This window comes from Lissotriton vulgaris, chromosome 7 (genome assembly GCF_964263255.1).
Source record: "Lissotriton vulgaris chromosome 7, aLisVul1.2, whole genome shotgun sequence".
NCBI classification, from domain to species: domain Eukaryota; kingdom Metazoa; phylum Chordata; class Amphibia; order Caudata; family Salamandridae; genus Lissotriton; species Lissotriton vulgaris.
The window spans coordinates 661349574-661375168 of record NC_141695.1 but is presented as its reverse complement, the minus strand read 5'-3'; the positions used below and the strand labels follow the sequence as shown (position 1 = coordinate 661375168).

The 25595-nt window shown below is 43.1% G+C and overlaps 1 protein-coding gene across 2 annotated transcripts in view; it reads right to left on the bottom strand.

Moving 5' to 3' along the window:
• HLF (HLF transcription factor, PAR bZIP family member) overlaps positions 1 to 4546 on the bottom strand; it is a 246212-nt gene extending 241666 nt beyond the window's left edge. Inside the window, exon 1 of one of the 2 annotated variants that reach the window (XM_086930866.1) lies at positions 4254 to 4546. In XM_086930866.1, coding sequence (XP_086786992.1) covers positions 4254 to 4503 — 250 coding nt within the window. In that variant the 5' untranslated portion in view covers positions 4504 to 4546. The remainder of the gene's footprint in view (positions 1 to 4253) is intronic. The other variant, XM_086930867.1, reaches the window with a different exon arrangement.
• Positions 4547 to 25595: the final 21049 nt, after the last annotated feature.

The following is a 25595-nucleotide window of genomic DNA, read 5'->3' as shown; positions in this document are numbered from 1 at the left end:
GTGGTTGTTGCCTGGGTGGCACTTTCACCCCCTCTACCAATAACTTGATTTATTACAGAGCGGTATAGAAATATCTATCCTAATGACAAAACATAGTGTAATAAAATAACATAATGTAAATAAGGGGTTTGCATCAGTGCATTGACTCATTTATTTGAAAAGGTTCTCTTCGCCCTGTTAGACTTGTATTTATTGGTGGAGGAGGAAATCCCCAAAAAACTTAGGAACATGCTCATCACATGAGATTGGCTTGTGAATGAGTGAGGATGTGACTGAGAGCACAATTGAATAAGCAAGCCTGTAAGCCAATGAGTTGGTGAGACAGTGATTGGCTGACTGGGTGTGCGAGCAATTTAGCGAGTGAATGAGCGCAAAAGAGGGTAATGTGTGATTCCCATTATAGATAATCAACAAGGTCCACTTTACGTAGAGTTAGTGTATAACCAGCTGTTGATGGAATACACAGTATGTGTTAAAATACCCCTCATACACCAAAAGGGCCCTTGGTGTCATGCTTCATCATTGGGGTCTTCCCGCCCCGCTGCGGGACGGGGCAGTGCTGCGACAAGCGACTACGCTGGAGCACCTTTTATTTTGAGGGTGCTATGTGAGTGAATGGGAGTGAGTGTCAGTAGGGTCAGGGGTGATAATAAATCCCCCTGTCACTCACTAATGTTTTGCCACAAAAAATTAGGGTGTATGTACTTAATAATAATCAAGTGGCTTCCGTGAAGGAGGAAGCACCGCTGTGCTGGGGGTATTTGGACCCTCATTGTACCCTTCGCTCCAGAGTTGGCTCATGGGGCACTGACTCCAAACATCCTAAGCTTATTACATCAGCATTACTGATATAGCCAGGAACACGTATATATATTTATATCTCTATACACATTGATTATTATTAAGTACATACACCCTAATTTTTTGTGGCAAAACATTAGTGAGTGACAGGGGGATCAGTCCCCGGTCCTGACGAAGGGGCTTGAGGCCCCGAAACATGTTGACCTGCACAGGAGAGTAAGTTCATTAATCCACTTTACCTAGTCTCCGCATCACTTTTTTAACAATACCAGACAGTGTTTATTAACCCCTTCCACGCTCATGACGAGCTGGGCTCGTCATGGTGTAGCCTCCTCGTACGCTGATGACGAGCCCAGCTCGTCATGTAACATGGGTTTTTAAAAATCCCAGCATACGGCCGTAATTACAATAGCGCCCATGAGGTTAAAAAGTTTTTTCTACCACTAGGCCAGGTATTTTTTAACATCACTTATTTATTATCACCCCTGACCCTACTGACACTCACTCCCATTCACTCACATAGCACCCTCAAAATAAAAGGTGCTCCAGCGTAGTCGCTTGTCGCAGCACTGCCCCGTCCCGCAGCGGGGCGGGAAGACCCCAATGATGAAGCATGACACCAAGGGCCCTTTTGGTGTGTGAGGGGTATTTTAACACATACTGTGTATTCCATCAACACCTGGTTATACACTAACTCTATTTAATGTGGACCTTGTTGATTATCTGTACTTTCAGGAGAGGAGGACGCGCCCACCTTGGTGTAGTTCAGCACCACCTCTTCACTCGCCCTTTTTGATATTGATTCCCATTATAGACAATATTGCATGAAGGACTTTGCCATGTCATATAAAAGGCACTCAGGCCCAAGTAAGATAGAGAGCTTTGTGTTTCTTGGTAATATAAGTAATCTAGTGAACTGGTCAAGAGTCACACCTGTATGTATGTGAATGAGGGGATGGAGTAGACTACAAGTGGGAACAAAGTAGATCAAGAGACTTTTGGAATTTTCAAAACAACCAATTACGTGGTAATAAAAGTCTTCTACGGAGCGAATAAATGAGCCATTTTTACTCTGCCAAATTGGAGGAGGCGCTTTCGTGCGCCACTGAAATATATATTATAACATTTCAAACAGCAATGCTATTCATAATTCAATGTACATAGTAGGTAATACACAACTTACTTGAGTGCGCAAGCGACCAAATTAAGATCTGAGAAAGAGGGTGAGTTTATTTCTTTTTTAGGTGTCACATTATGAACAATATGACACAAAGAAGCTTGCAGATCTTCAGTCTGCAGTAGTTTTGGGAGGTTTTCAGCATCATAAGAGATTTTTTAATTTGCTTAAGTGTCATGCGTGTGTGTGCGTGTGTGTGTGTGAATGAGGACGTAGCAGAGTAGACTTCGATTTCTCAGAACATATTTTGTGATTTTGCACTGTCATATATTAAAGCCGATGCACCCTGTCTTGCTAAAATTAATACATTTAAAAAAAGAAAACGTTGCACTTAAATTGTGAAATGTCTTTTTGTTTTTCAATAAATAATGACAGTCTTAACTTAAAGACAAATAGCGCCCCAGGCTTTCACAGAAGGCGATGTTTGATTGTAGGAGGCACACTTACTATAAGAACATTACTGGTATATATTTAATACCTTAGGCCCTGACTCAGTACATGTTTGCATGGATGTTTGCATTATGTATATCACCATCAACCAGCTTCCATGCATGAAAGGTTTTAGTGTGAAAATTGACCCAGATGCAGCGTCAAAACCAATTCGTGCCACTAGGACCCCCCCCCCCCCCTCCCCCCACCCTTTCCCGGTATTGTATGCAAAGGGAGGGACGTGTTTTGCGTCAAAACCGAGGCCCTAGAGAAACCAGACACATACAAGGGGACAAGCAGTGGTTTATGTAGGATACAACAGCGTTATGTACGTGTATCAAGTGAAAGCACACATTTCACGTCACGCACCTTCCAGTTTTGAGGCTGAAATTGTACCAGAGAGTGTCCCCTTGGTACAAATCCTATGCGCAAGAAAACTGCTACCTTTATGCACCTTGGTGCAGGTCGTGACGTTGCACGAAACAGCCTTTTTTTTTTACCACCAGTAACATTGTTGGCAGGTGACATTTAGTGAATAAAGAGGAAAGAAATAAACAAGGTTGAATTTGGAAACTTCGGTCTAAAATGGTAATAATCGCTCTCATGGAATACTCGTCTGACAAGTACTATTCTTGACAAAATTAGATGTTAATTGTGCGTTTTCTCGCGACTAAGATGGTTTTATTATTGCTGCCCCGGGTTTCCAAACTCTCAGGCAGTGCTCTGTATTGATGTGTCGTATACTCTGCTGTTCAAGCACTAAAGCGGTACTGCCAGGCTCTGCACACTTACACGTACAAACCAGATTATCGCTTTACATTTGCGGGGCTTTCAAAATAATGAACCTGGCCCTGGGTATACTGTACAACACTCTTGGTTGGCTAGAGCTCAGCCACTCAGCTTCTGTTTTTACTGCAACTTTTCAGTAAACCTTTTTCAGTATTTTATACAAGTGAAGTACAACCGTTCTATGTGCAAAACACGTAACAAAAACAAACAAATGGACATAAAGTGGAAATTACAGTGTACTGTCGAGCTCTAAGAAGTGCGGATGGGCACCCAACATTTACCTAGTTTTCGAGCATCTGAACACTTTTTTTTATGAAAACATTGTTTTTTTTGCGTAGAAACAGTAAACTACCACCAAGAAAAACAAAAACAGCACGTAAGCATGAGTCAATTTAGAACGCAGGCCTAAACTGTTAGAAAAAAAGTAGACAAATGAACACCACTATTTTCTCCTACTTAAAATATAAGCTTCTAGTTAACAAATCTCCACATAGCAAGGTGCGCATCGTTGATGTAAAATTAAATCAGTGTATCTGGTGATACGGGGTTCAAAGTCTTATTTAAGGATAGGTTGAAGAAAATAATTCAAATTAAAAAAACAACCATGTCTCCCTTCATCACACCCTGACATTTATTAAAACGTTAAGGAAAGTTTTCTTGATTGAAAGACTTGTTTATTATTTACTTCAAAATATTTTTTATTTGGCAAATGAAAGGTTTGGATAAAGGATGGCTAATTGATGTGAGATGTGCCAATGTGCCTTAATTGTCCACGTAGGGTGTAAATGTGTACAGTGAACTCTACAATCCATATAACCATTTCACTGCACACACAGGAGGCCGTATTTCATAGCGAAATAAAGTACAGGCACAAATAAATTCCTCTTGACTTTTTTTCCCTTTCCCTTTTCTATTTCAAAAGTTTTAAAACATGGGAAGCACGGAGGACCTTCACAGGGTTAGCCTTTGTAAGAAATACTTGAGAGGTGTGCATGTGAACAGACTGTCCAGAGCAAATCAGTTAAAAGCACTCAGAGAATAAAAGCAGCCACTTTACCGACTTCCTGATGCAAAGGCAGCTTCATGGGGTTCTCCAGAAGAGATTTCAAGACTCCGTAGGTAGGAGGTAAGAAGGCTTGGCTCAGCGAGAGGGGTCGGGGTATCTTCTCCATCCCTGACCCTGCGGAGACAATGCGGGAGCGGTGCAGAGGACCTGAGCTCAGTGGCACGCTGCTGCACGGCTGCTTCCTTCTCCCGTCCGCGGATAGCTGCACTCTCGCTGCTGGCCCGATCATTCGCCTGTCCATGTGCAGACACTGACAGGGGTGATGTCAGAGCCAGGTCCAGCCCTTCCACGGGAGAGCAGAGGAGGCGCTGCCAGCAGTCACTGCTCCCGGCGCTCTTACTCCACAACAAGAATGTGTTTCATGTCACCGCCTCCGTGCTTATTCTGTCCGAGCTTGCCTTCTGAGACACCTAGATGAGTGCAGTCACCCTGGCACGTTTACCATATGGAGAGTGAACAAGGGGATTAACACGTCTTAAATAAGAACAATATGAATGGAAGCCTGGAGAGTAAAAGGCTCACTTCCGCAGTAATTCATTAAACTACAACCAGAAACGTGTTCAGAAAGCAAACACTGCATAACGAAGTAGAGAACTATCAACGAGAGCCTGAAACAAACATTAATATGACATTATTATAATCAGTAATATTATTGCTAATAATAGTGACAATAATTCATTTTATCAATCATTATAATGTTAATAATAACAAATATATGAGATAAAATGCCCCCAGCAGTACATTATAAAGACAATGAACGTCACTGACAAGTTCCCCCACCATATTCTCTTCTTATTCATATTCTTGATGTTTCTTTTCTCTTTCATCATTATTTTTTATTTCCTTCTGTCTTTCCTTTTCTAAAGGGAAAACCTATGTAGTATTCTATGTTGTACTTGCCTGTGCTTGTTGCAAGGCTACATGATAAGAACACTGCACTGAGGGTGTTCTTTGGGGAAGTTCTGTTCTATTGGAGTGTTCTTCTGATGACAGTTGCCCTTGAACATTTATATGATGTTGTGTCTCTGCTTGGTGGTCCAGCTAATGATTGATTAAACCATCAAAAACGTATCTGATGTCAGTTTTCAAAACGACATCTTATCTACGCTCAAAAGAAGGTACTAGTGGCCTGAAATACATCATCATGCCTTCTACAGTATGCTGGAGACTAGATACCACAAGTAACGGACGACTGGTCAAAGCAGAAGAAACATGGTGTTACAGAAATTACGTTCAAGAGGCCTCACAGGTACCTTACTCTAAACACATTAAGCTTGAAATGAAACAAAAGAAACTAACAAAAGAAACTAGTCTCAGTTATTTTATGGTGTCCTGGAACTCCGAGTCGCAGAGAGGTAAAAACGTAACAATTAGCGCATAAAACAATTATTAACATTACTATTGTTCTTCTACTTCTTCTTCTTCTTCTTATTGTTATTATTACTAACATCATAATCAGCATTAATTTTATCTAATTTAAAAATAATGTTAAAAATAAAAAATATATGCACTAAAGTACGCCATGACACACATTATAAGGACATTATAAGTCCCCAAGGACTTCCATGACCATATAGAGGAAGGCACAAGATCGAGTTCTTTTATAAAGTAATGGACTCCAAAGTGACTTGTAATATCCTTATAACATACTGCTTGGGGTACTTTATTACTGATAATCCATGGTCATATCGTAATCCTTCCCAGAACCACTTATATCCTTGGTGTGGTGCTTTTTTATTTATAAGAGGTACAACATTTGTAAACATAAAGAATACAAGTAGAATCTGTAGTGCAAAATTAAACATACAACACACTTTGATATTTGGTGTAAAGATATAAGAATCAGTTTAGTAGACGTCAGATAAAAAAAGCTGTATGTTAGAATGCATGGAATGATGCAGCGATTCTGTCTTTCCTATTATTACCTAAAATGAGGAAAACTTAATAATAATAATAATATCTCCATTTATAAAGCGCAATGGTTACACTAATGCCAGTGTGTCCCCGCGCTGCGGTAAAGTTGACCGGAGAGCAAGACCCAAGCCAAAAGCCACCTAACCTTGTGGAAAGAGGAATGTTTTTAATTTTTTCCTAAAGCATCTCTCCTGGGACTCCATCGGAGTTCTATCGGGAGAGCATTCCATTGTTTAGCCGCCAGTAGACGGAAGGACCGACCACCCATCCTGGCCTTTTTAGTAGCAGGAACACATACCAGGCCTATCCCCCTGACCTCAGCTGACGTGAAGGAATGTACGGGGTCACAAGATCAGCTAGGTACAGAGGGGCTTTCCTCTGCAGAATCCTGCGACAGATACAAAGTGCTTTAAAGTTGACTCTTTCTCTAATCGGGAGCCAGTGAAGCACCACTCGGGCTGCTCTGGCAGAAGACCGTCTCGGATGCCTCAAAATGAGGCGGGGGGCTGCGTTCTGCACTCCCTGCAAACGTAGCAGGCATCTGGCTGGTGCGCCTAGATACAGAATGTTGTCATAATCTAGGCGCGATGTCACCAGCGCATGGACCAGCGTCTTCCTAGCTGCCATAGGTAATAGGTCCAAGGTTTTTCGCAGGACCTTCAGAATCCCGAAGCAAGTCCCTGCCACCCGCCTGGTTTGGTAGTTGAAAGAGAGGCTAGAGTCCAACCAGACTCCCAGGTTTTTTGCCTGAGCACATGGCGTAGGTGTCACCCCCAGATCTTGGGACCACCATGTCGACGACCCCACACCTGGGGCCCGCCCCACCACCAGCACCTCCGTCTTATCGCCATTCAGTCTCAGGCAGTTGTCAGCTATCCATGCCGCCAATTCTTGCAAGCATGCCCTGAAGCTAAAGGCAGCCGACTCCGGTGCCTGGATTAGGGAGACCACCAGCTGTGTTTCATCGGCCATAGGATACGACCCTGACCCCAAACCCCTCCGCAATCTCCGTCACGGGAGCAGCATAGATATTAAACAGGGTAGGGCTCAGGGTCTATCCCTGCTAACTCCCTGGTTCAATTTGATGACCCTGGAGTAGTGTTCGCCGTGTCTCACCTGAAAGCAACGCCGACAGAAAAGATTTTAACCAGTCCAAGGCATTCCCAGACACCCCACCTTTCCTCAGACACTGCACCAGGGTGTGATGGGCTACAGTGTCAAAGGCAGCACTTAAATCCAACAGGATTAAGGCCATCGTATGACCAGCATCCACAAATTGCCTGATGGACTCCCTGGCAAAAAGCAGAGCTGATTCAGTCGAATATCTGGCTCGGAAGCCGGACTGACTCGGGTGTAGAAGGTCATGTTCCTCAGTGTGTGCCGTCAGCATAAACATGATCCCATAAATATCTCCTTTCTGATTATTACTGTTCATTTAGAAAAACAGAGCAGAAGATAAAGCCATGATTCATTTTTAGTTTTTTAAAGTGTAGTTTTAGTTATGTGCTGTGACCTGCCTTTCTCCTTGCTATTGGCTGTGGCAGCAGGCATTGTGACATCAAAGCCAGTGGTGTAACATAGACCCCCACAGGCCCCACGGTACGGGGGGCCCCTGCACTCCTGGGTGCCACCTCAGCACAATACCGTGGCTTGAGAGCTCCTGGTTAAGTCTGGAGAGGGAGGGGCTCTCCATGTACCTTGCAGGGGGCCCCCTCAAGTTTCGTTCTGCCGCTGCTCAGAACTCAACTATAATAAGTGATTACAGTTGAGTGGCTACTTCATTTCTTTATTACAGGTTATTAGCAATTGCACAAATTGCCTGTAATATGGAAATTAGAGACCAGCTTTTACACATGGAATGCAGGTTGTCATGTATGATGGTCCAATAATAGGAAAGTAACACGTAATAATAGTATAATACAGTGGGTTGGTTATGATTTGAAAATAATATACTATAATGCAGAAGGCCAAATGTTATGGAAATGCATATTTACTGAAAGATCGCAAAAACGGTATGCATGCCGCTAGTTAGCCAACAATATTCAATACTGTAATATCCAGCCCAATGCTTGCCTTTTCTAGAAAAAAAGATAAATGTTCTAATCACAATGGAATGTAACACAGTACTCACAGATTAACACCTTCAGTGCTCATGACAAGGTCAACTCGTCATGGGTTTTACCTGCGCTGTGATTATGACGAGTTGACCTTGTCATGAACAATGGGGATCCTGAATATCCAGCTCAGGAGGGGAAAACCCCTTAGCAGCCAAGGTGTTAAGCAACTTTTCAGGGATGCACTATGGCTTTTAAGGGGTTCTCTACAGAATGAAAACATGGAAGTCATAAAAATTAAAGCTCAGGTACAGGCTCATTATGATATATTGGGCAGCATCACAGTGTTTTGGGACCCGTAGTTCAGTCAACAGCCCATGACTATGCAGTTTCTGTGCAGGGTTAGCAGTGTTTGATAAACATTGGTGTTGTAATTTGATTATTGGCTGTATGAATTCTGGTATGTACCCGACAAAGCGCTTAGAGACCCCGGGGTGATAATGCACTATATAAGTCGAAATAAATAAATAAATAAATACATAAATTGGCTCACCATATTCTGTTAGCCAACAGTTCACAGTCAGTGCCTCTCAGGTGGTTAAAATTACCTGAATTGGTGATCATTTGGGATGACCAAGCACAGGTGTGCCAGTGGAATGTATGAAAGAACCTTCCGTCTCCTCACCCACGCACACAAAGCCCTACACAACCAAGGCCCAAGATACCTCAACAGCTGCCTCAACTTCTACACTCCCACACGCCAGCTTCCATCGACCAGCCACGCCCTCGCCGCCGTCCCCCGCATCCGAAGAGCCACCACAGGAGGAAGGTCCTTCTCCTACCTGGCCACCAAGACCTGGAACTCCCTCCCGACCCACCTCCGCCTGACCCAAGACCACCTCGCCTTCAGGAAGCAGCTCAAGACCTGGCTGTTCGAGCAGTAGCGGACCCCCCCCCAAGCGCCTTGAGACCCTCCGGGTGAGTAGTGCGCTATATAAATGCTTTGATTGATTGATTGATTGACAGAACCACGTCTTCCATTATAATGCTTGCAGCTACGACACAGCTGTTACAACATGAATGGCATAACCACGAATTACTAGTACCACACATTTTTTCACAATGGTTATGCTTTTACTAAACATGCCTTTACAACAAATTTCGCTGTAAAATTAGGAATGGTAAAGGCATATGCATGGTAAAGGTTTCACCAGTAAATATAAGTATTTTACAAAACCCTATATATATAATATTATATTTGTGCAAAAATCATGGAGGTATTAGGTAATCAACATCTCTCACATTATCTGGAACAGAATAACATACTGGACACATCGTAGTCGGGTTTCTGTGCCGCACACAGCATGGAGGCTGCACCAGAAGAGGCAGTGTCCAGCACATGACCAGCCACGTGTGTAGGACTAGTGATTCTAGGGGGACAGATCTAGCGATTCCATTGCTGCCACCAGACAGGCAGATTCTGTGCTCGAGAGAGCTTCCAGGTGATGGTTAAAGTCCCCAACCAATAGGAACCTGTTCTTCTGGAGCGCATACAGGGCCAGCATTTCTAACAGTGTTGAGCAGAACTCTCTCTTGTTTCCTCAAGGGAGGTGGTACACTAGAGCTCCTGCCCACTCATTAGCTTGACGTGGCAGTACCCTAAATATCAACAGCGCTAGTTTGGGGGAGGAGACGCTGTCTAGGATTTTAATATGATAAGGGGGACACGTTGCAATGGCCAAACCTCCGCCCCGCTTTCCAGATCTGTCCAAACGGATGACAGAATAGTCAACTGGAAATGCTATCGCCAGTGCAGGAGTCGTTTCATTGTTCAACCAGGTCTCATTAAAGAGACATAAGTCAGGCCTGGCCTCATCTAGTAAGTCCTAGATTTCAGTCACATGTTTTGGAATAGATCTTACATTGAAATAAAGCCCTTCAAAGTGCACTCCTAACCCACCCCCCATATCCCTCTCATTCCCCTCCTCCAGCACATTACGCGACGGATTGTGGGGGGAGTATGGTAGTGGATTGCGGTATGTAGGTTCAAATTCTGCCCGTGCCCATCTACACTCCAGGCACTTCCCTATCAGGAAGGCGTTCCCTGCTTGCAGGTTAATTGACCCTCCTACACAAGGTGCAGAATGCCCGAGTTCCACCAACCTCTCATAGGAGTAGATCAGTCTGGGTGGCAGAAGTCTCTATGTGCAAACGGGCAGCATTCCCTGGCAGCCGGCATCGCCCAGCGCGGACGGGTGCAGACAGGAATGCACATGATTTATAGCTCGGCAGGCCAACCACTGGAGGGCTAACCGCTCCTTTGGTGCCCCACGTGGGTGGCTAAGGAAGCTGATCGGCGACTCTCTCCACTTCAATAAATCGGAGTAGCCAATTGTGGTGGACCGGAGAGCCGTCCTCGCTGCGCATTAGGAAAGAAAGACTCCAGTGCCCCTACTCAGTAAGTTTAAAAAATAAATTTAAAAGCCTCCACAAGGGCAGACAATCGCCAAATAAAACCATTCACAAGGGGAGCATACAAAGAGAGTGCAACCTTCTAAGCAGCACGGCCGGGAATGCGGGTGATTTATAGCTGGGAGGGCAAACCACTAGAGCCCTAACCACTCCTTTGGCACCCACGGGGCTAAGGAAGCTGTTAGGCGGACTCTCTCCGCTTCAATCAATCAGAGTAAGTGATTGCGGTGGACTGGAGAGCCATCCTCGCTGCGCGTTAGGAAAGAAAGGTATCGGCGCCCCTACTCAGTACATTTTTTAAATGAATTTAAAAGCCTCCACAAGTGCAGACAGTCGCCAAATAAAACCATTTACCCGGGGAACATACAAATAGAGTGCAATATATATATGTGGCAAACAAGAAACCTCTGCTCCACTCAAGGAAAAGAGCATGCACACAAGGGCTATGTGGGTTAAGGCCTTTTTTTATAATATGAAGAACATCCACCGACCCAGCGCAGAGAGACGCGTTTAGGCTGACGCCGCAGCCTTCCTCAATCTGATAAGCGCCATTTGGCAGTCAGCCTATATACACATTATCATCGAGTGACTGTATGTTTTTGTAAAGTTTAAATATGTTTTACATATTGAAGAACGAGTGGATCTATAAGTTTCTGGATGAAGGATTTAGTAGGTGCGTGACTGACTGTATGAGTGAGTGAATAATTTTGTCTTACTGAATGCATGGGTTAGTGACTAAACTCTCTGAATGTGTGCATCAGTATGTCTGTTGTTGTGTAAGCTGCTGCATGTGCGATCAGTAGCTATATGAGTGGCTATATGGGTTATTGATTGGTTGCCCAAGTATTTGTATGGGAGACTGAGTGTGTGTTTGGATGGCTGGGAGGTGTGTGACTCTGTGCACAGATGTGTGAGCAGTTGATTCACTAGGTGTATGGGTTCAAGAGTGCATGTGGAAACAGGTGTATGGGCGGTTGACTGTGTGCATGTGTGTGTTGGTGAGTGAATGGATATCTCAGTGCTACAGGTCCAAGTAAGTACATATGTAAAACACAGTGCATGTGAGAGTTGGTATATATAAATGACTATACATGAGAGCCAGTGATTGTGCGAGTGGCTGTATGGATCATTGTGCACTTGTATCAGTGATTGTATAAGAGAGTGTAATGACCGGATTTTCGGACCAGATAGAATCAGCTCACCAAGACACCACCAACCCGGCCGAAATGTAACCAACTCCCTCCTCAGGACCTACTTACCAAGGTACCTGGGTACCTACCTGGGGATGGGGAATTAGCAATATACAAGCTTAGATCCTCTAAAACACCACCAAATCTATAGGGATTACTTGAAATACTCACTGATTACTAAGGAATTCCATATTCTACACCACACTCATACCTTATAGTCTCGCGGTAACTTAGGCCCAGATTATGCTACCCTCCTACTCATAGTGAAGGGGGCAGTTGTGATTACATACCATTACACACTGACCACAATCAGTGCTCACACAAGCCACAATCCTATGGGTATAGACATCGTATCCTCCCGATGCTCTCACTCTCTCACACAAGCCACAATCCTGTGGGTATACACACTGTGTTTTCACGATGCTCTCACTCTCTCACACAAGCCACAATCCTGTGGGTATACACACTGGGTTCTCCCAGTGCTCTCACTAACGCCGCTACACACCGACGATCACTGTCCTATTGATACCTTTGACTCTCTCTCTCTCTGTTGGGAAGTTTCATTATATACTACTGGGAATATCTCATATACCGTTTAATCCTTTCACACAAGAATGGCCGAATTACGATATGCAAAGGTTATTTTCTGATTCAAGTGCTCCCTGCTCCCTTGCTCAGTTACCATTTACCCGGACAGGAAACGCATCCGTCCATATAACAGCATCTGACTAGAAGAAAGATTAACTGTATCATGTAAATAACAATCACACAATGGTTCACTAAGAACTGGGGTCCCTTCGTTACGCAATAACAAATTATAACAACAATATAATACTGCAATATAACATATAGCCTGAAAAGCAAAGGAAAGAATTAGAATGTGTGTGCACGCTAATAAGAAAGGGTCGACGACACCTTATGAGTACGAAGTCTGGACTCAGTTGTCATCTGGGTTCCCTTCTCGTCTGGGCCTTGGCTCATTTTAGGATTACCCCTGCAGTCACGGATACACGTCTGCACCGCTATGCTCTGTCTCCTCTGCTCCCCTCCAAGTCACTGGAACCTCCCTCTTGTTCTCTGTTTCGTCTGTTTCACTCTCGCTGTTCTGCACTACTCCTCTCTCCTCTCGATCACGGACTATCTTCACCTTCCAACTTCGATCTTATAAATCAGTTTCTGCCGCTCTAGTATTCGTTCGCTCCGCTAACTTCTTCACTCTGCATGCTCTGATCTTAGTATCAAAATTCACCAGCTGCTCCAACTAAAGTAACTTCAATCTTTCTGAGAGATTATCAGCCTTCGGTCTTTTTTGGATTTCAAAATGGCGACTGTCTGCTTTAAGTTGATTAACTGAAATAATGCTAACGACTTGCTTCCGTCTACTAACTGGCTCTCTGAACTCTACCCTTTCGCTAATATAGAACCTTGTTCATGCATGGAAGTTTCCAGCCAGTAACCTGCTTCCCACCGAATTCTTGTACCACCCCGTGCCAAGGACTCGTTCTCAGCCGGCCGGCCTGATGTTATGTCTTCGACACGAAGAAAAATACAGTCTTTCGATAAGGGCCAGCCCGAGCCGGTTCTCTCCAAGCGAACAACACCTTATATCTAAAACATTACATTTGACCTAAAAGCATCTCAAGCAGCCGAGGCGGAAAGAAAGATGGAGTCTCTCTCGTTCGAGGCCTACAAGGCCCGAAATAATCATAACTCTATCAGAAATATACTAGTAGCTTTACAAAAGGACGGAAAAATACTAATACTAAGGAATCTATCCCCTAACATAAACTTATAGGTCCTAGAATAAAGAAAAGAATAGGGAATTATATCAAACACCTTGTAAATAGGCCAGGTCTGAGGCTCTAATCCTCCTATTAGAATGATAGCAGGCTAAAGTCACCATCACTCAAAAAGGGGAACAAAAAACTCGGTCAGAACATTTCACCCTTGACTTTAGACTACTAATAATTTGCTAAATGGAACTAACATCTGTCGAAGAATAATATGAAACAAAACTGACAGATCTATTTCTAGTACTGCATCTGCAAGTTTGAAGTAAAGAAGGAATACACTGAATAAAACAGCAAATAGCAACTAAAATGCAAATAGTAAGCAGAATACCCCCTAATATCTGATGTAAGGAATGTAAATCTGGTAACCAATTAAAGAGCCAGTCAAACCAGCCCTAGTCGATGTGTTTTCTAACTTCTTTGGTTAAGTCGTGTAGTTTATCAATGTGAGCCTGAATGGACCTAGTGTGGTCTGATAAATTGAAACAACAAAGACCCTCAAAGTCAGAACAGTCATGTCCATGTTTGAGTAAAAGGTAATCTATAGCAGCTCTATTCTGTAGAATTGCTCTGCGTTCACCCTGGGCGTCCAATAGCATGTCAGACAGAATCGTGGAAGTGTGATTGATGGATTTAACCATCGAACAGGCCATTTTTCCAATAGATTTAGTATTGTATACTGCCAGGGCAGGAACACCTAAAATGGAGAAAGCTGAACTAAGATATTCAGATTCAGAAAATAAATGTAGTGTAGAGTCATAATTGTCTTTCAACATTACTGCATCACGGACAATACGGGAATTCACATTAGGATGTGAAGAAAACATTAGCAAGCTTAATCTAGTAATAGCACAGGGTCCTCCGGTAATATTTGCAGGAATCTAAGGCCAAGATGTATTGCCACAAGAGAAAAGCCATCCAGAAGGTAATAGCATTGTACGATAGTGGCTAGGGGTAACTACAAGACTTTTGCAGGTCATATTATTTTTAACTGAAACACACGATTTCGATGATCTCCGGGAGCATAAATGCCCACATGCATCAAACTCCCGTTTTGCGATTCCAAATTAGCTATTTTTACAGAATCGCAAATAAGGAATCGCAAAACGGGATGCATCATTGAAAGTGCATAATATTTGCGATTCGGTAAAAATCGCAATTTTTACCGAATCGCAAATATTATGCGAATTCCAATTTGCGATTTCGCAATTCCCATTGATTCCTATGGGCCAAAAGGCCCATAGGAATCAATGGTAATTGCGAATTCGCAAATTGGAATTCGCAAAATGTTGATGCATTCCGAGGGTGCAGGGGGGGGGTCCAAAGGACCCCCCCCTTCACCCCTGAAATGTATTTTAAAATGGATGTTTCACACACACATGTCCTAAGAACATGTGTGTCTGTAACATGACAGTGTTTAAAATGCTAATTTGAGCATTTTAAACATTTTTCGCAAATTACCACGAGGTTCAACCTCGTGGTAATTTGCACTTGCAATCTTTAAATTCGCAATTTTTTTGGAATGATGCATTGCATTTAAGGAATCGCAAAATTGCGATTCCTTAAATGCAATCGCATTTTAGAAAATCGCAAAATTAGCGATTTTCAACACAAACAAATGATGCATCTCAAAAAGCATTTTTGGAATCGCAAACGGACGATTTTAAGGAATCGCACCGTTTGCGACTCCAAAAATGCTTGATGCATGTGGGCAAAAGTTTTTTCATGATCTGTAAATGAAGTAGCACCTTTTAACTTCAAACGAACACATTCAGTTATGGCGCTTGGATCACATGTGAGGAAGAAACATAAATCACCCTGCGTGATATTATATGTAGTTATTTGAGAATGAATCAGTGGTACTGGATCTGATAGCACAGTACATAAAGGACAATATTCATGAGTCGCGAAATCACCAAGAATAATATTAGGACGGGCATTTGATATATTGAAAATATGGGCAAGGGTCTCCAAAGAAGCCGGGACGGCAACCAAACAGGTTGCTAATATGTCAGTCACCGAACGCATCGTTGTCAAACAGAAATGTGGGGAGTTTGTTACTCTCCGTGCTAGGGTTGTCCAAAAGTTAGATGATGAATCCCACGCAGCGAAGGAACGTGGCACTCTGATTCTCCAGTCAACCAGAGTCTGGGGGTTCCTTCCTCTCCCGACGTAGCAGGCCAAAAGGAGTCCAACGCCGGCACATCCTGCAACAGCAGTCCAGAGAATGATCTGAAAGAAAATCAAATACAGGCATTATTCATTCTCATAAGTAACATTTGTCAGCGGGGACAGCTTCCCAGCTATCTTTCCCTGGTCTCATGACAAGTACTGTATTATCATGACCGGTTGCAATAATTTCAGCTTGTTCAGGGGGATTTTTAGGCGATTGCACCCACACTCTAGCTCCTGGATTATCAGTGGAGCCAAAACCTTTTTGTCCTCGAACAGTTAACAAAGTCGGGGCGGTGCCTTTTTGATTCTCACCACTGAAAACAGGCATTATTAGCAATTGAGCAACTCGGTCAGTTTTATGAATCGGTAAATCAACCTCACTGCTATTCAGCAGGAGTACCTTAATGTCTCCCTGATAATCACTGTCAATGACACCTCCAAGCACTTGGATGCCTTTTAAGGCCAGGTCCGATCTTGGGGCAATTAGGCCAAAATTTTCAGTTGGTATACCAACACCAATGCCAGTTTCAATGATAACTCGATCTCTGCCTTTTACAGTAATGTCATTTATGGCATGCAGGTCCAAACCTGCGGAACCTGGGGTTGCTCTGCATGGAGCCAGGGCTCCAGGGGAAATCTCCCAATACATTACAGTATTTTTAACTTTGTTCGGTTTAGCATCAACAGCTGGAGGAAATAAACACATTAATGGGAATCAGCATTTAAAAAGGGACGATTATTCAAGATTAACAGTGCTGAAACAAATATTCTCTCCAATTTTTATATTTATTGTCAGTTAATTTACGCAATTGATCTTTTAGCAAACCATTCATTCTCTCCACCAGGCCTGCTGCCTGTGGGTAGTACGGTATGTGAAACACCCATTCAATGTTATTCTCCACACAAAATTCCTGTACCAATCTTCCTTTGAAGTGGGATGCATTATCAGACTGAATTTGAAATGGGACACCATAATACAGCATAATCAATTCCAATGTTTTAATGGTATTTACTTGGGTAGCTCGTTTACACGGAAAGGCCACTAAAAGACCACTGTACGTGTCGACAATGGTGCATATATATTGACAATTTTTACTCATAGGGAGTGGACCAATATAATAAATCTGCCAAATCTGAGCAGGTAATTTACCTCGGTCTAACTGTCCTCTAACAATTTGGGGTACTTTTCGTTGTCTAGAATGTTGACAGATAGGACAATGCATAATAGTATCTTTGATCAAATTTAGAGGAATATAAATTCCTCGGTCAACAGCCCACCTGCTAGAGGCTCTTTCTGCAAAATGTCCTGCTTTCTGGTGGGCCCATTTCGCCAATCCCGCCAAATCAGAATCCTGCATGTCCACCACTGCCTCAGCAATTTTAGATTTCTCATCTGCAATGTTGTGAAAGAATTTGTCAAGGGAGTCTATTGGTGTATGAGCATCCACATGAAAGATTGTAACAGTACTTTGCGGAAGCAATTCCCAAATTTCTTGCCATAACTCTTTACCCCAAAGTTCTTTAGAATGCAATTCCCAATTACGAGCATGCCACGTTGGTAACCAGACCGCCAGTCCATTAGCAGTGGACCAGGAGTCAGTAAAAATGTGACTCGTACCAGGTAGTTCCTGTTTTAAAACTTGGTAAACAGCATACAATTCAGCAAATTGACTACTTTTTCCTTCACCATTTGTACTCAGCAATTTTTGTGTGATAGGATTATAGGACACTGCCTTCCAATGCCTCTTCTCTCCTATGTACATCGCTGAACCATTCGTAAACCACACATGGTTTCTGTCCTCCGCGGACAGATCATCAAATGGCTTACCCCACTTAACAGGGGACTCCTGTACTATAGGTACGGAGCAATCACTCCCAGTCTCATCTGATGGCGCCAGCGCCACTTGCTCATGTAATGTTGAAACACCTTTCGGACCCACACGTGCCCTGTCTTGTATGTACCATTTCCACTTAATCACACTCGCCTCTTGAGCATGTCCAATTCGATGAGTTTTCGGCGAACTCAAAACCCATTGCATAATAGGAATTTCAGGTCTCAACATCACATCATGTCCCAAATCAATTGCTCGGTATCCACCAGAGCCCAATAACATGCAAGTAACTGTTTCTCAAAAGGTGTGCAACGCTCACCAGCATCCGGTAACTTTTTAGTCCAAAAAGCTAACGGTACTTTATTTCTGCCTTGTTTTTGCCACAAACTCCAATTTGCATAAGGACCTTGCACAGACACATTCAGATCCGCATCACCATCACGTACAGGCCACAGATCCAAAGCATACTGGATCGCTTCTTTCGCCAAATCAAACGCATCTTGCTGCGGTTTACTCCATTCAAACGCATTCTTTTTACGAGTGACTCTGTACAAAGGGGCTAATATCTGACTCAAATGTGGGATATGTTGACGCCAAAAGCCAAATAAACCAATAAATCTCTGGGCTTCTTTTCGGTTCCGAGGAACCACAAAATCAAAAATGTTCTGCTTCACCTGTGGAATCACTTCTCTGTTACCTTTATGCCAATTGATGCCTAAAAATTTTACATTTTGTGATGGACCTTGTAACTTGTCGGGATTGATTTCCCAACCCTTTTCTCGTAAATGATTGATAACCTGATCTAACTGAGTCTGAACCTGATCCTGTGTCTCACCTTGAATCAAAATATCGTCAATATAATGACAAATCTGTATCTGTGGGTTAATGGGTATTTCAGATAAATGTTCCGCCACCAGCCAGTGACAGATCGTAGGACTGTGTACATAGCCTAGGGGAAGACTACTATTTGACGTCCATTCCATGTAAAACTGAACTGTTCCTGACACTCAGGGGCAATTGGGAAAAGAAAGCATTAGCAATGCCAATAGACGCATACCACATTCCTGGATGTTTCTGAATTCTTTCAATTAAAGTAATCATGTCTGGTACTGCAACAGTCAAAAGGGGTGGATGTTTATTCAATTCGCGGTAATCAACAGTCATACGCCAAGAATTATCACTTTTACGCACAGGCCAAATGGGATTATTCCAAGCAGAAGTAACCGGAGTTATAACTCCTGCATTTACCAAATCCTGAATAGTAGCACTAATTTCTTCGTGACCACCTGGAATACGGTACTGTTTTTGGGAAATGACTTTTGCAGCCTGGGGACTTTTTATAGGGGGCATTCTCAAACGGCCAACTCGTACAGGTCTGGATGATATATAGCCTCTACTTCCAAATTGATAACAACCATCATCTAAATGCAAAGTCATACCTTTTAGGATATCGATTCCAATTATGTATTCCAAAAGTGGCACAACTAAAACAGAATATTCTTTTCAGGGAATTCTACCTATTTTCATCTCAACATTTGTTTGTACTGCGGGGGTCTCCTTTCCACCTAAACCAGTAATTGTGAAAAATTGTCCTTTGAATTTCTTTGATTTTCCATGAATTAGAGTGGCCTCCGCTCCTGTATCTACCAATGCTCGGACCCTTTGTATGTTACGATGTCTCCAAAAAATTTCAATATCTACATAGGGTCTATTATCTTTGTGAGCCCAACTGCCTACTGGAGCTTGACCTATTTCCTAGTCATTTTTATTGCGTTCTGACAACCAAGACAAATCAGGGTAAATGCTTTCACATTTTTTAGACAATGTCATTTCCTGTTCATATCATCCCCATTACGAAACAGATTTTTGTCATCTACATGGTATTGTGAATTTCGTTCAGAAAATCTGTGTCATTCTTCTCTTCTCCTCATCTCGAGGGACTGATCCCTTTCATCTCTGTATCTGCTTTCAACATGGTCGTCTCTCCCCCTCTCTCTCTCTCCCTCTCTCCCCCTCTCTCTTTCACGCCGAGGGGGCACATCTCGCTCATTCCGTCGTCTATCATGCCGATCTGAATCATCACGACGTCTATCATCACCACTGTCATCAGAATATTCACGATCACATTCATTCTTCCGTACAAGTCGAGCACCCTCCTTCCGATCCAAACCACGCTTGCGAAACATATCCCACAAGCGATTATTAGGTTCACCATCAATGTCTCCCTCTTCACACCGTCACCCAGCAAAGCAAGAAACATATCACGTCTAGAAAACTGATAATTTCCAGCAGTACGACCCTCAGGTCTGGACTGTCTTTCAGGTTTAAGCCATTCGCCCAGTTCACCAAGCTGACGTACAGATTCAAGCACTAAGGACAACGCGTTACCAGTCTGATTGATCAACAATGTCATCATAACTTGTTTATATGCAACAGGGGAAGAACGGATAATGCGATTCCGCACAGAAGATGTCAACAAACCATCCAACAATCTGTCAGATGTACTCAGAAAAATCGCAGTTTTCATTACCTCCTCCATCAGTATTTGTGCCGCATCACGTAAAGTATACCACGGCTTGTCATTCAGGGGCCAATCAGATTCAGTAGGGTATTTGTGATTACAACCATCAGTCGCTAATTGAAGCAGACTAATTTGACCAACACCATTATAGTTTCGGAAATGATCTTGTACAGTAGAATCAGAACTCAAAGAACAAAATTTCAAAGCATCTCCAGCTTCCAACATGATGCCAGCAGCACCCAATTCATAGAGACGCACCATCCATGTAAGCAAGGCCTCACCGGGCCGCTGTCGAAATCGTTGCAAAATGTCATTAACCTCCTGTTGTGTAAAGTCTTCTAAACTATCCAAAGGAATACCATTTGGATTACCAGGAGCCTGCTGTGATTTTCGCAGAAAAACCGGATGCGCAGAAATTTCAGTACGAGCAGCAGAAGGAGCTCGATCAGTAGAATTAGAGGGACATTTAGATTGAGAAATGTCATCAGATTTAGAATACCGACCATGGTCACCGGAATCATCAAGTTTGTCAAAAGTATTAGATTTACAGTCACGTCCAGTGCGAAAATACTTGCGTCTGTCAGACTCCTCAGCCGAGGGGCAGAATCATTCGAGTCCCAGATATTACCTTCCCACTCATCAGGATTCCAGTCCAGTCCGGCTTTCGCCACGACCAAACGCACTTTCCATTTGCAAACTCGACCACGACGATTCTTATATTTGTATTTAGCAATTCGAACAGTAGCTCGTTCAGCAATTGTCTGATAAGTCTCGAGTTTGTCGGCAAGCAATTTATTTTGACACCTCAAAAGAGTATGAGCATTTTGCACTTCAACAAACTTCTCTTCAATCTCTGCATATTGTTTCTGTAATTTAAAAAATTTCTCATGTACAAGCCTGTACGCAGATAAACCAATCCAACCTCTGTGTCCCAAAATAGGAAGCTCATCACCCTTGACAATCGGCGCTTTCTGCAAACAAGCAATCACATTAGTCGGATCCGCCAATTCCAAACAAGAACTCCAATTTTCACTCAATCCAGTAGAATCAGCCCACTCACGGGCTAATGCCTCGTAAGGCATTGATTCCCATCCCGGAATTTCAACAGGCAATTTAAAAGTAGATTTTGACCTTCTCAAAAACATTGTGCCAAAAGAAAAAGATGTATGCAACTATAAACAAATAATATACAAAATGTACTCCGTACGCGCCAAGCGCAAACCAACAAGAGAGAAACAACACCGTGCTAACAGGTTTATGTAAACAGTTCGTGACCCCAGATGTAACGACCGGATTTTCGGACCAGATAGAATCAGCTCACCAAGACACCACCAACCCGGCCGAAACGTAACCACCTCCCTCCTCAGGACCTACTTACCAAGGTACCTGGGTACCTACCTGGGGATGGGGAATTAGCAATATACAAGCTTAGATCCTCTAAAACACCACCAAATCTATAGGGATTACTAGAAATACTCACTGATTACTAAGGAATTCCATATTCTATACCACACTCATACCTTATAGTCTCGCGGTAACTTAGGCACAGACTATGCTACCCTCCTACTCATAGTGAAGGGGGCAGTTCTGATTACTTACCATTACACACTGACCACAATCAGTGCTCACACAAGCCACAATCCTGTGGGTATAGGCATTGTATCCTCCCGATGCTCTCACTCTCTCACACAAGCCACAATCCTGTGGGTATGCACACCGTGTTTTCACGATGCTCTCACTCTCTCACACAAGCCACAATCCTGTGGGTATGCACACTGGGTTCTCCCAGTGCTCTCACTAATGCCGCTACACAACGACGATCACTGTCCTATTGATACCTTTGACTCTCTCTCTCTCTGTTGGGAAGTTTCATTATATACTACTGGGAATATCTCATATACAGTTTAATCCTTTCACACAAGAATGTCCGAATTACGATATGCAAAGGTTATTTTCTGATTCAAGTGCTCCCTGCTCCCTTGCTCAGTTACCACTTACTCTGACGGGAAACGCATCCGTCCACATAACAGCATCTGACTAGAAGAAAGGTTAACTGTATCATGTAAATAACAATCCCACAATGGTTCACAAAGAACTGGGGTCCCTTTATTACGCAATAACTAATTATAACAACAATATAATACTGCAATATAACATATAGCCTGAAAAGCAAAGGAAAGAATTAGAATGTGTGTGCACGCTAATAAGAAAGGGTCGACTTCACCTTATGAGTACGAAGTCTGGACTCAGTTGTCATCTGGGTTCCCTCCTCGTCTGTGCCTTGGCTCATCTTAGGATCACCCCTGCAGTCACAGATACACCTCTGCACCGCTATGCTCTGTCTCCTCTGCTCGCCTCCAAGTCACTGGAACCTCCCTCTTGTTCTCTGTTTCGTCTGTTTCACTCTCGCTGTTCTGCACTACTCCTCTCTCCTCTCGATCACGGACTATCTTCACCTTCCAACTTCGATCTTATAAATCAGTTTCTGCCGCTCTAGTATTCGTTCGCTCCGCTAACTTCTTCACTCTGATCTTAGTATCAAAGCTCACCAGCTGCTCCAACTAAAGTAACTTAAATCTTTCTGAGAGATTATCAGCCTTCGGTCTTTTTCGGATTTCAAAATGGCGACTGCCAGCTTTAAGTTGATTAACTGCAATAATGCTAACGACTAGCTGCCGTCTACTAACTGACTCTCTGAACTCTACGCTTTTGCTAATATAGAACCTTGTTCATGCATGGAAGTTTCCAGCCAGTAACCTGCCGCCCATCGAATTCTTGTACCACCCCGTGCCAAGGACACGTTCTCAGCCGGCCGGCCTGATGTTATGTCTTCGACACGAAGAAAAATACAGTCTTTTGATAAGGGCCGGTTCTCTCCAAGCGAACAACACCTTATAACTCAAACATTACATTTGACCTAAAAGCATCTCAAGCAGCCGAGGCAGAAAGAAAGATGGAGTCTCTCTCGTTCGAGCCTACAAGGCCCAAAATAAGCATAACTCTATCAGAAATATACTAGTAGCTTTACAAAAGGACGGAATAATACTAATACTAAGGAATCTATCCCCTAACATAAACTTATAGGCCCTAGAATAAAGAAAAGAATAGGGAATTATATCAAACACCTTGTAAATAGGCCAGGTCTGAGGCTCTAATCCTCCTATTAGAATGATAGCAGGCTAAAGTCACCTTCACTCAAAAAGGGGAACAAAAAACCCGGTCAGAACAGAGAGTAAGTATGTGTTAGTATATGTTTCAATAAGTAAGGTGTTGTGTGTATAACTGTATAGTTGAGGAAATGGAAGTGTGATTGATTCTTTGCATGACTGACTAGGTGGATGAGTGTCAGTGTGTGAGTGTCTGTATAGGTGTATGAGTGCATATGTTAGTGTTGTATTGATGAGTGACTGTGTGTATGAGTGTTTCTATGGGTGAATAAGTGGATGTGTGTGTAAACCTAGCAATCAGTGAGTGCGTATGTAGTAACTGGCATTGGCGTGTCAATGGTTTCAAGAATGGTAGTCTGGATTTAACACTGGGTGTATCAAAGGTTATATTAGAGTGTAAGGAGGTACATCATATTATCACATGAATTATGTCATCATTGATGTCATCAGTGATGTCACTGACCATGTCATGAATGATGTAATATGTGACATCATCAGCAGTGGATTGCGGGTGCGCAAAATATAGTTAGTACAACTAACTATATAGGAGCAATTTCAATGGTTTTTTAAATGCTAATTCCTAACCATATAAGGCCTGAAACCTATGGTTTTTTCAGTGAATTTCAAAGGTTTTTTATATGCTAATTCCTAACTATATAAGGCCTGAAACCTATGGTTTTTTTCCGTGAATTTGCAAGGTTTTTTAAATGCTCATTCCTAACTATATAAGGCCTGAAACTTATGGTTTTGTCAGTGAATTTGCAAAGTTTTTTAAATGCTAATTCTATTAGCGGATAACGTTTAAATATGTTAATATCCTTGAGGGACCACCTGAGCAGCCCTAGGGGGTCAGGGTGTTTCTACCCTGCCCCCTTTTTGCATTCTACACGTTTGTTTTTCTGCTTCTTTTGTGCCTCGGTCTACCTAGCACAAGATGAATGCCAACACCTCCTGGTTAGAAGTGTTGACAGCCAATGAGCATGCTGCTTTCCTGTGAAAGGCATGCTGATTGGCTGCCACTGTCTGTCAACACTCCAAACCAGGAAGTGTTGGCAGCCATCTTGTGCCTCGGTAGAACCAAGGCACAAGAAAGCAGTGAAACAAAGGTACACAACACGCAATGGGGGCAGGGTAGAAGCACCCTGACCCCCTAGGCCTGCTCAGGGGGTCCCACAAGGCCCCCCAGGCCCCAATTTTTTTGGGGGAAAATCGCAGGGGTACGTGCACCGTACAGAGTACAGTAAGCTTACACTAAGCTTACTGTAAGCTTACTGTACTCTGTACGGTGCGCGTACCCCCTCCTTGTGGGACCCCCTGAGGAGGCCTAGGGGGTCAGGGTGCTTCTACCCTGCCTCTGTTTTGAGTTCTACACGTTTGTTTTTCTGCTTTCCTGTGCCTCAGTCTACCGAGGCACAAGATGGCTGCCAACAATTTCTGTTTTGGAGTGTTGACAGACAGTGGCAGCCAATCAGCATGCAGCTCATACTCGGGAAGGTACAGAGTACGGTAAACCTACGTGCACCCACGGTGTCCCACCTATAGATATATAATTTGGGAAAATTCAATTTTCTCAACAACAACTGGAGCGATTTTCACCAAATATAAAAAAGGCACTACTGCATATCAATCCCTACCATTTTGCCAAGTTTGGTGTAATTCCATTCAGCCGTTCGGGCTGTAGCCGTGTCTAAAGGTCCTATGGAAAATTGCATATGGCTACATTTCACATTCAATTTTTTCAAAAACTACTGGAGGGATTTACACCAAACATACAAAAGGCACTGCTGCATACCAGTCCCTACCATTTTGCCAAATCTGGTGTAATTCCGTTCAGCCGTTCGAGCTGTAGCTTTTAATTTACATGGGGAAAACACGTTTTGGGACCCCCCTTTTTTCTCGGCCCCTGCTTGACGAATCCCCCCGAAACTTTCAGGGAAGGAGCGGAGCGCAGTGAGGCAAATTTAAGGAACATTACAGGCAGATCCCTCAATCAGCTTCAAAGTTATTCCCAGTAGAATGTTCGGAATTTCCTATGGTAACTAGGTCCTAAATATATATACCTACTGGCGACCACCAGTAGGTAATTAATATATATATATATATCGCCAGTAGGTAGTTATAGTTAGGATTTTTTTCAATGTTAAATCTCAAAATTCTATTTGGAATAACTTTGGCGCCGGTTGACGAATCTGCCTGAAAATTTCCTCAAAATGGCCTC